At 41.6% G+C, this 12,032-nt stretch overlaps 1 protein-coding gene across 2 annotated transcripts in view; it reads right to left on the minus strand.

The window, feature by feature from the left end:
• Zcchc4 (zinc finger CCHC-type containing 4) overlaps positions 1 to 12,032 on the minus strand; it is a 58,489-nt gene that overhangs the window by 13,971 nt on the left and 32,486 nt on the right. For both annotated transcript variants that reach the window (XM_004656096.3, XM_045161136.1), the window contains exons 7-8: positions 9,602 to 9,752; positions 8,324 to 8,424 (exon numbers count right to left, since the gene is read on the minus strand). In XM_004656096.3, the coding sequence (XP_004656153.3) occupies positions 8,324 to 8,424; positions 9,602 to 9,752 (252 nt within the window). The remainder of the gene's footprint in view (positions 1 to 8,323; positions 8,425 to 9,601; positions 9,753 to 12,032) is intronic.

The following is a 12,032-nucleotide window of genomic DNA, read 5'->3' on the forward strand; positions in this document are numbered from 1 at the left end:
TGTTCATTGAATGTGTACATTGTTTACCTAAATTTTAGAATGTGCCTGTATTTTGTTCTACTCAGCATGCTTGAATACTCTCATAGCAGGCAAACCCGACATCAAGGGTCACTTTTTAGATACTCTGAGAGTCTTAAGACCCACACCTAGCATCTTAAGCTGCTACCCTGAAGATACATGACATCAGATTGATTGATACATCTAATAATACTGCAACTAACTAGAAAACCCAAGCATTAAATTAATCCAAGATGCAAAAATATGTACATTATAACACAAGAAGCACCAAAAATCAAGACAATATAAATCCACCAAAAAATATTAATGCATCAGAAATGACCTCCAGGGAGAACGAGTTAGAGGAAATGCCTGAGAAAGATTTCAGAAGAATGATTATAAATATGCTCAAAGAAGTCAAAGAGGAAATTAAAGGAATGAAAGAGGAAATCAAAGGAATCAAAGAAGACACAGGAAACCAATTCAATGAAATAAAGACCTCAATACAAGATATAAATAAGGAAACAGAAATAATAAGGAAAAACCAGTTAGAATTACTAGCAATGAAGAACACAGTCAATGAAATAAAAAACTCTTTAGAAAATCTCACCAGTAGAACAGATTAAAGAGAGGACAGAATATCCAAACTAGAAGCCCAGGTGGCAGATTTAATACAGTCCAACAAAGAGAAAGACAAACTAATAGGTAAGTATGAATGGGAATTTCACGATATTTGGGACACTATGAAAAGATCAAACATAAGAATACAGGGTATAGTAGAAGGAGAAGAATTTCACTCCAAAGGCATAGTAGGCATTTTCAACAAAATCACAGAAGAAAACTTCCCCCAAATTGGGAAAGAGATGCCAATGCAGACACAGGAATCCTTTACAACACCAACCAGACAAAACCTGGAAAGAACCTCTCCTTGCCATATTATAACCAAACTACCAAACATACAAACAAAAGAAAATATACTGAAAGCAGTTAGAGAGAAAACTCAAGTTACATACAAAGGCAAGCCCATCAGGATCACAGCAGATTATTCAACGTAAACTTTAAAAGCCAGAAATCTTGGAGTGATGTATTCCAAGTTCTGAACGATAACAACTGTCAACCAAGGTTACTTTATCCTGCAAAGCTATCCATTCAAATAGACTGAGAAATAAGGACATTCCACAATATTTGAAGACCAAACCAGCTCTACATAAAATATTTGAAAGAATCCTCCATGCTGAAGAGAAAGAAAAGCACACATATAAGGAACCTGGAAAAAAAAAAAAGCCACAATCAAATACTAGTTAATACAAGAGAGCAAAGGTAAAACCAGAAGAAACACCAAAAAAAAAAAAAAAAAAAAAAAAAAGCCAAACATACACACCTTTCAATAATATTTCTTTTTTTTTTTTGAGGAGCTCCACCAACACCAGCAGGATGCTGGGTCTCCTTTTATTTTTTTTTGTTTTTTGTTTTTCGAGGTAGGGTCTCACTCTGGCTCAGGCTGACCTGGAATTCACTATGTAGTCTCAGGGTGGCCTCGAACTCTCGGCGATCCTCCTACCTCTGCCTCCCGAGTGCTGGGATTAAAGGTGTGCGCCACCACACCCGGCAATAATATTTCTTAATATCAACAGCCTCAATGCCCCAACCAAAAGACACAGGTTTGCAGACTGGGTTAAACAGCAGGATCCTTCAATTTGTTGCCTCCAAGAAACTCACCTTTCTACAAAAGATGGACACTGTCTTAGGGTAAAAGGTTGCAAAACAGTGTTTAAAGCAAATGGGCCTAGAAAACAAGCCGGGGTTGCTATGCTAATATCTGACAAGGTAGACTTCAGTCCAACATTAGTTAGGAAAGATAAGGAAGGTCCCTTTTTATTGATTAAAGGCACACTCCAACAGGAGGACATTACAATCCTAAACATATATGTACCTAACATGGGGGCTCCCAACTTCATCAAACAAACGCTATTAGAACTAAGGTCACAGGTAACACCAAACACAGTTGTACTGGGTGACTTCAACACCCCACTCTCATCAATTGATAGGTCATCCTGGCAAAAAATAAACAGAGAGTCATCTGGATTAAATGAGGTCAGAGAACAAATGGACCTAATAGATATATACAGGCCAAAAAGGCCAAAAATACTCATTGGAGAATAGACAGCTTCTTCAGCAAATGGTGCTGGGAAAACTGGGCATGTATCTATAAAAGGATGAAAATAAATTCTCTCTCTCCATGCACAAGAATTAAGTCCAAATGGATTAAAGACCTTAACATCAGACCTGAAATTCTGAAACTGCTAGAGGAAAAAGTAGGGGAAACCCTTCAACATATTGGTCTTGGTAAAGACTTTCTGAATATAACCCCAATTATTCAGGCAATGAAGCCACAGATTAACCACTGGGACCTCATAAAATTACAAAGATTTTGTATGGCAAAGGACACTAAATAAAGCAAAGAGGCAACCCACAGAAAGGGAAAAAATCTTTACCAGCTATACATCTGATAGAGGATTAATATCTAGGATATATGAAAAACTCAAAAAATTAAATAATAAGAAATCAAACAACCCAATTAAAAGTAAGCTATAGAACTAAATAGAGAGTTCTCAAAAGAAGAGATACAGATGGCATATAAGCATCTAAAAAAATATCAGGGAAATGAAGATTAAAATGACGTTGAGATTCCATCTCACTGCTGTCAGATTGGCTACCATCATGAAAACAAATGATCATAAATGCTGGTGAGGATGCAGAAAAAGAGGAACCCTTCTACACTGTTGGTGGGAATGCAATCTGGCCCAGCCATTGTGGAAATCAGTGTGGAGGTTCCTAAAACAGCTAAAAATACATCTACCATATGATCCAGCTATAGCACTCCTAGGCATATATCCTAAAGACTCATCTCATTTACCTTAGAGATACTTGCTCAACCATGTTTATTGCCGCTAAATTCACAATAGCTGGGAAATGGAAGCAGCCTAAATGTCCCTCAACTGGCGAGTGGATAATAAAGATATGGCACATTTATACAATGGGAGTTTGACTCAGTGGTAAATTAAAATGAAGTTATGAAATTTTCAGGAAAATGGATGGATCTGGAAAGAATTATACTAAGTGAGGTAACCCAGGCCTAGAAAGCCAAACATCACATGTTCTCTCTCATATGTGGATCCTAGCTACAGATAACTGGACTTCTATGTGAGTAGGAAGAAAACTCCCCAGCAAATGCCAGTGAGCTAAAAAAGGGATATAAAGTGAAGAGAAAGGAAGGGAGGGGGGTACTTAATAGGATGGTATTGTATTTATGTAAGTAGAAGAATAGATTAATGGAGGTGAAAAGGCCCAAGTGAGATCAGAAGAAGAGACCAAGAAAAGGTGGAGGGAGAGTTAATCAAAATCTAAGAGGATATAAATAACTCATATGGAAACCTACATTTTTGGACAATGGAACACTCAGGAGCTGTAGATTTTTACCAGAAAATTTTCAGTGTCAGGGATGGGATACCTTCCAGTGAGTTGTTGGCCAGGGAGGTCCCTGGTGCCCCCAAAACATGGTGCCAAGGCCCTTGGTTTTCCACCAAGAATAAATGGTAAGACCCTATTGCTGAAGATTCCACATACTTGGGTTAGAAGACCACTGAGAAATCCTGCTGGAAGGGAGCTGACAATCTCCTCCATGTAGACCAGCTGACAGAAAGCTGGAAGAAGCCATTCTGCTTGCAGTTCAATGGGAGAGAGAAATCACCAGTGAAGATCCTCAACATTGGACACTGTAAGCCTTATATTTGGCTAGCTAGGCCAAATGAGCCAACGGGTGCAATAGTGACACATCTGTCATGGTGGAAACCAACTGCCCTTTACTGGACTAGAGGCCCACTCCATGGGAATAAATCTCTGATACTAAAAACCTAAAAGTGTAGTCATGAGTCCTAGGAGTGTAACGTGTGCAGCTGTTTGGCTAAATATATATACTATGCTCATCACACTGCCCAGTAAGCACTTCTCTTAATGTTCATACCCATATATTAATGCTACTCTCATTTTTGGTAGAGACTCTTCTCTTTTCACATGGCAATGACTTTGGGATGACTCAGAAGGCATCATGGTGCTGGGAAGAAGTGACAGAGGAGTGCTCAGCACTGCAATATCTCTATCACACTTTCCAAGGCTCTGGGTCCATTGCAGAAGAAGTGGTAGAAAGAATGTACGAACCAAAGGAAGGATAGGACTCCTTACAATGTGCTCCTCCAGACACAAAATGGCCTGGATATTCATGACCTCACAGTGCCTGATACTACCTACACAAGACCATCATAATAGGAGGAAAAGATCATGACATCAAAATAAAAGAGACTGATTGAGAGGGGGAGGGGACATATGGAGAATGGAGTTTCATAGGGGAAGGTGGGGGGGAGGGAGCATGGGATATTGTTTACAATCATGGAAGTTGTTAATAAAAAAAAAAAAAGACTGCTTTGACAACACAAAGCTCTGCTTTCAACACTGCAGACAAGGGTGTCCTCAGAAGAAACAAGTACAAAATGGGGGAAGAATAGATGCAAGTTCACCTGGGTCAGATATGGTGAGTCCAGCACATGAACACTGCACTCCCTGCCCTGGCTCCTGGCCCCCGTTACCTGGTGGGCACCTTATCAATCCCATTACTTGGCCTGCTATTCTCAGAAGATTTGCCACCAAGGCTTGGACTGAAAGTGAGGTCTACCTGCCACCCCTTTTTAGTTTCAATCACTGATTTTACAGGTGGGAAAATAGAGGTGGAAAGACCAGGCCTCCCCCAAGATCAAATCACCTAAAAGGCAGTACTTGGACTCATACTTCTAATGCTGAATTTGAATTTCTTTATTGCTTCCTTCCTTCCTAACTGACCCTTCATAAAACTGCTCTTCTAGTTCTAGATGACTGCTTTAGTGTCTACTTATCAAGTGCTTTATCACTTAAGTCCACAGGATTCATATGCTACGAAGATTGGGAGCATCTTTTCCTTCCTCTTACCTAAACAGCATTTATTTAAAAGAGAGAGAGAGAGAGAGAGAGAGAGAGAGATTTGGCTTATATTTTTATTTTTTAACTGTATCACGGCTTGGGGGCTGAGAATCACCTCTGGTGATTGCAGGGTGGGATAGTAGAACTAATCAAAGTTGGAAACAATCTGTGAAGGAGACTAAGTTTTCATTGTGTTTCATAGTGTTGTGTTTGAGGTTCTGGGGATAGAGCCAGGGTATTGTGTAGATCTTCTTCTCCTTTATGTACTCAAAAGTTGCCTTTGTTTCACTTGAAAACACCATTTTGCACTCTGGCAGATATACATGACCTAACTAGAACCTTGTTCATTAATATAGTGAAGTGTATAATTTTTTTTCTAAAGGTAGAACTCCATTATTTCCAAAAGCTTTTTCCTGACACAAGCTTCTAAGCAAGCAATATGACACATAGGTGGCAACTGCCCATCAACATCCTTCAAGCACTCTGAAGACCTGCCTTCCTCTGTCCCCTCACCATTTCGAGTGCCTGCCCGTGGTGGAAACCCTTCAGTGAATGTGGATGCAATGTTCCTCTATGGGACCTTGTGCTAGCCAACCAATTTTAGTGTTTTGGGCATACCAGAGCCAAACTGAAGTTCGGTCCCACCTCCCCTGAATGATGACAGTGCTAGCTGGCAGGCACAGCCTGTACCTCCACCTCGGTGTCAAGCGCTGGGCTGTGCTTCATGCATGCGTAATCTACAAGCATCACGCCAGGGGACGACTCACGGCCTAGGCCGCGGTGCTGCTGCTGACTAGAGCTCGCTGCTTGTGAAGTTAACATCTTCAGTCGACGGCAGCTGCACCTGCCCTGCACTGCAAAGGCCAATTCCAGACGCAGCCCTCACACAAAAACACGGAAACTGAGATGGAGAGTAAGAACTGTGAGGAGAATTATGATGCAGATTTTGTCTGAAGAGAGCTAGAGTCAAGCTTACAATGGCTTGCACAACACACTTTTGGAAAGAACCCTGTTATTATGGCTCAATATCCATAAAAACATCCATTAACTTGAAGGTAATCTCGGTTTTAGAAATCTATTTTAAGGTTGCTATATAAAATATGGAAAATCATATGCATAAAAGATGTTTATGGCAATATCATTTATAATACCTGAAAGACAGAGTCAACAGACAGCAAGAAAGAAGGAAGTGGTAACACAACCTGTCCAAGAAATAATCTAAAATTATTAAGAGCATAAAATTTTGTGGCTTCTTTAAAAAATGTGATGGCTTAGTGGTTAAGGCATTTGCCAACAAAACCAAAGAACCCAGATTTGATTCCCTAGTACCCATGTAAAGCCAGATACAAAGGGGGCACACACATCTGGAGTTCATTTGCAGCGGCTAGGAGGTCCCGGTTTACCCATTCTCTAACTGCCTCTGCTCGTGCTCTCAAATAATAAATAAACAAATATTTCATTTAAAAAAAACTGACTGGAGGGGGCTGGAGAGATGGCTTAGCAGTTAAGGCACTTGCCTATAAAGCCTAAGGACCCAGGTTTGATTCCCCAGTTCCCAGATAAGCCAGCTGCACAGGGTGGTGCGTGTGTCTGGAGTGCACTTGAAGTGGAGGCCCTGGCTTGCTCCTATTCTCTCTCTCTCTCTCATAGATAAACAAATGACATATTTGAAAACACTGACTGGAGGGATTAAATTCTCAGTACTGCAAACAAACAAACCAACAAAAGAAAAGAATTATTTGGAAATTGTAGTATTTGCTTTGTTGGTAGATCACAGTTCCAGTAATCCCCCCTTACTTTTGGTAACATTCTTTCAGAAATTCAAAATACTTTTTACAATGCATACATAGGCCTTTGACAGGGGCTATATGAGCAAAAGTATTAGCTTGTAAGCTACTGAAGACCCTACCATTCATAGGCCGAAAAACTCTCATCAGGGGCTAGTCTAAGATTCAAAACACTCAACAGAAAAATGATATTACAGAAAGAGGAAACCGTACTGACTTGGTGACCACACAGTGAAATGGTGACAATGGGATTAGCTCTAGAACTCAAGGAAAGAAATAACTTGGGTGTTAATTGGACTACCATGGCCTCTGGTCTTGACTCTCACTTAAGATGTGTAGAAATCGACATAGGCAGTGCAAGGAAAGAAAATGACCCTCACTCCACTGACTCCCACCATGGGCCAACACACTCACACAGCCATCTCTGCCCCCTCTCATATCCACACTTGGGCCATGCCCCTCCTGGCACCTTCTGGGTGACACATGAAAAAGGACACATGGCATTCCTATAACAGCAAACAATTTTCCTGGTGCAGATGAAAGAGACCACTGGTCACTGGAATCACTTGGGAATTCTTTCTCTGAGGGCTTGATTCTCTGATTTTAACTTCCTTTTCATACTCAACTAGCTTTTTCTTCCTTTCTTTCTTTCTTTTTTCTAGATAGGGTCTCACTCTAGCCCGGGTGACCTAGAATGTACTCCGTATTCTCAGGCTGGCCTCGAACTCACAGTGATCCTCCTACCTCTGCCTCCTGAGTGCCGGGATTAAAAGTGTGCACCACCACACCCAGCTTCTTTTTCATTTGTGTGTGTGTGTGCGCATGCACACATGGAGGTCTGAGGACAACTAGGGGAGTTTGTCCCTTCTTTCCACTGTCTTTAAGACAGTGTCTCTTGTTTGTCATGGAGGAGGCATCTGTCTAGCTGGTGCACAAGCTTGGGGATCCTCCTCAGCTTTGCTTCCCATTGACATGAGTGCATTGGGATGACAGATCAGTGTACTTCTTTGTGTGTGGCTTTACATGGGCACTGGGAAATTGAACTTGGGCCAGTGAGCTTGCAAAAGCAAGTGCCTTTAGCCACTGAACCACCTCCCCAGCCCCAAGAATACTTATTTATTTATTTTTGATAGATAGAGAGAGAATGGGCACCAGGGCCTTTCAGCCACTGTGAATGAACTCCAGCCGTGGGCACTCCCTTGTGAGCATGTGTGGCATTACATAGTTCTGTACCTGTCGCATCTGGCTACACATGGGATCTGGAGGATTTGAACAGCAGTTCTTATGCTTTGCAGGCAAGCGCCTTATCTGCTAAGCCATCTCTCCAGCACAAGAATCCTTATTTTTAACAAGCACTCTACAAATGTCAGACAGGAGCCAAGGACTAGGTTATATATACAGAACATCATTTCAACACTTAATATAGCTCAATGGCCTCTAGCTTACCAAAATCAAAGGACAGTCTTTTCAGAATACTTCAGCAGCGCGTCCACTCCCCAGCCATGCCAGAGGACAGAATATTATTGTACCTGGTAATCCAGCATGCAGAAGCTTGGAAAAAACTGGCAAATTCGAGACTCAAAAAAATAGGGGAAAATCCAGAAGATGGGCAGCTCTTTGTGACTGTCATCTAATGAACCATAAGAAGAAAAGAAAGAAAAAAAAAAACAGGAAATTAGTAGTAAACCAAAAGCAGCTTTAACTCAGAAACTTCTGTAGACATTTTCTGTTAGAAATTTCAATTATTCAATACATTTATCTCTCACACAAAAGAGAATGTTTATTACAGTGCCATTTCAGCTTGACCTTTCCCAAAGGTTAATGGAAATAGTATTTATCCAAAACAAAACATTGCCTCCAAGTAGTGTGACCACTGATCTTGAGAGCAGTGGAAAACTTAACATTATGAGTCATATTTCAGATGTCTCCTGCACTCTGTCCCAAAGCACGCTGCTCAGGAAGCAGTTAATGGAGAAGCGTGACCACACAACCCTGGGCACGTGTGTCACTTATCAAGGTACAGGTCAAAATCTGGATCTCAAAAACAAAGGTGCTGACTAATGAGGTAGTTCTATGTACAAGCCATTTCAACCACTTGAAATGGAATGATTTTCTGACTCACTGACCCACCTCGAGAGCTGGGAGTCTACGGGGGTCACTGACAACCACTGCTATCCTACTGGACATCCTCCACACAAATCTTGGCAAAATTCAAGGCTCTGGGCCTGAGGTTGGATGTCCTCTTGGGAATTCTAGGTAAGATTTTAGGGACAGGCAATCTAAGGTCTATAGTGCAGAGATAGGTGTCCCTCTTGCTTATTAATCTACCCTTATTATCTAAACAGTCCCTGTACATAGCAGACACTCAGTCAACATTTACTGGACACTATGACAATATTTGAATGACAAGTGCTCATTGCACAGCCTGAGGACCCGAGTGTGGACCCTCAACATCCCCACAAAGTACTGGGCATTGTGATGTGTGCCTTTAATCCTGGATTCAGGGAAGCATAGACAGGGAATTCCTGGGGCTCACTGGTCTAGCCAAATTGGTGAGCTCCAGGTTCTGCAAGGGACACTGTCTCAGAGAAAAAGGTGGCAGCAATTGAGGATGATACCCAATAATAACCTCTGGTCTCCACAGACACATGTGCACCCACACACATATGAACATGCATCACACACACACACAAAACCCCAAAAAAAATTGATAACAGGAAGTTTCCTGTCATCATGAGGTTTTCCTAAGGGAAGTAAATACACAGATCATGTCCATTTTGCAGTTAAAAAAAAAAAAAATCACACACCTTGGCTTTGGCCTTCTTTCCACATAGCAATTAACTTCCTGAATGTAATGGCCAGGGGTTCAACCAAGCCACCAAAAGGAGGGTCTGTCACCATAATGACACCTTCACCTTTCTCTTCCTGTAAGAACGCTCTACATACTTCGAGGGCATCCTAGAACAAATCAAACTTCATTTCTCAATTAGAACCAGAGAGAGGTCCTTTTTCCTATGTGGAAGAAAATGCATTAAAGTTGGTCTCACTCTCAGTACTAGAAATTTCATCAAGTCACCCTGTCACTGCAGTCACCCAGCCACCTCTCCAAGCCTCTCTCAGTCATGCCTGTCAGATTTTTAAGATTTATTTTTATGTATTTACTTATTTATTAGAGACAGAGGAGGGAGAGAAAGAGAGAGTGAGAATGGGTGTGCCAGGGCCTCTAGCCACTGCAAACAAACTCCAGATGCATGCACCACCTTGTGCATCTGGCTTACATGGCACCCAGAGAATTGAACCTGAGTCCTTAGGCATTGCAGGCAAGAGCCTTAACCACTAAGCCATCTCTCCAGCACTCCTGTCAGATTTTATCTTTGGGTTCCTTGATAAACAGGATTTTTAAATTGCAAATTCAAATACCATCACTATCAGACAACTTCATATTTCAAATAGTTAAATTAAAAATTAAATTTAGTAATCTTAAAGAGAGTAAGCCATTATATATGAAAACAAACTAAATACTCATTTTGATTCAACAAACAGGAGTGGGACAGGGCTAAGCCCTGGGGACACAAACAGAAATAGAACATATGTTTTTGCTAGCTGGCTTGTTCATTGCCACAAGTTCAATTTAGTATCTGCTACAAATGACCAGGGAAGTATGCAATTGAGTGTCTGAACACACACAATGAGTACATAAACAAAAGTTCACCAACAGCAAAGTCTATCCAGTCAGTAAAGCCATTCTGGTAACACATTTTCCCAAAAGGCTGGTACAAGTATTTTCAGTAACTGCAAAGTTGACAACAGACAGGATATGTACTGCTTTTGCTTTGGGTGAAGTTCTTAGGAGGATACACCTATCATAACACCTCTGGTCTGCAAGTTCTTATCTACAAAAGCAAACCACACCTACAGTATGTAAAAGGCACAAGGGCTTAAAACTTTAATGGAATTTTAAACTTTAATAAGCCTGTTTGTACTTTGTAATAGAATGCATATTAGTCTAGTACTAAGTCAATTTAGGAGAGCAAACGATGAGAGGGAGAGCGCTAAGCTCCCAGTCCTCTTCCCTGACAGTCTTCATCTTCCTCCTGGACTCTCCTCCAGAGGTGAGGGCCACAGGGTAATGGAGATGGGCCGCCTGCTCCTTCTTCACCCTGCTTCAGCCCTAAACAAGGAAGGGCACAGGCACAGGGGATGAGATTTGAGTTCACTCAAAGGTAAAGTGGGCCCAGTCTTGGCAGTGGATTCTGTTGTAGAAAAGTAGAAAGTAGAAAACAGGGCCAAGCATGGTGGCGCACACCTTCAATTCTAGCACTCAGGAGGCAGGGGTATGAGGATTACTATGAATTCAAGGCCAGCCAGAGACTACATAGTGAATTCCAGGTCTGCCTGGGCTAGAGCAAGACCCTACCTCAAAACAAACAAACAAACAAACAAAAAAGCAATAACAACAGAAAGTAGAAAATGGGCAAGCTGACAATGTCTCAACTCCTATTTAACTTAGAAATCATTAAAGCATTCTGACCAGGTATAACTCAATGACCTAATGGCTTTGGTGAGATGCTAAGGGTCTTGGCTGCCACCTATGGGAAACTCACCACAGTTATCACTAATAAAGGGCCCTTTACCAGGAGGGCACAGGCTGTGGGGCAGGAACTGGAGAATGCTGCCCATAAGACAGAGGCTACCAACCCCTGCACTTGGGCAGCCCTCCTAAGAACTTCACCCAGGCACTGGGAGGGTGAGAATGATTAGGAGAAGGCAAAACTGATGAAAAACACGAGGCTGGGAATGGGCAGAAAAGGGCAGACCAGGCCAGCCACACAGAGGCACTGAGCTAGGCTGCAATTTTCTTCACACAAAGATAAAGTGGGCCCAGTCCTGACAGCTGATCCTGATGTGTTACAAACTGGTTATAAGGCATTCTGAGAACTTTCAATTCTAAGTTACATAGATTCCCTAGGAAAGGGTTACATGGTACTTCGTAAAAATTGAAAAAAAAAAAAAATGCTAGCCAACAGGTACTTAGATGCAATTATAGCCTATTTTTGTTTTGTTAAAAAGCAAAAATCAAGCTGGGTGTAGTGGTGCATGCCTTTAATCCCAGCACTTGGGAGGCAGAGGTAGGAGGATCACCATGAGTTTGAGGCCACCCTGAGCCTACAGAGTGAAGTCCAGGTCAGCCTGGGCTAGAGTGAGACGCTACCTTGAAGAAAAAAAAAAAAAAAAAAG

This window comes from Jaculus jaculus, chromosome 11 (genome assembly GCF_020740685.1).
Source record: "Jaculus jaculus isolate mJacJac1 chromosome 11, mJacJac1.mat.Y.cur, whole genome shotgun sequence".
Lineage (NCBI taxonomy): Eukaryota > Metazoa > Chordata > Mammalia > Rodentia > Dipodidae > Jaculus > Jaculus jaculus.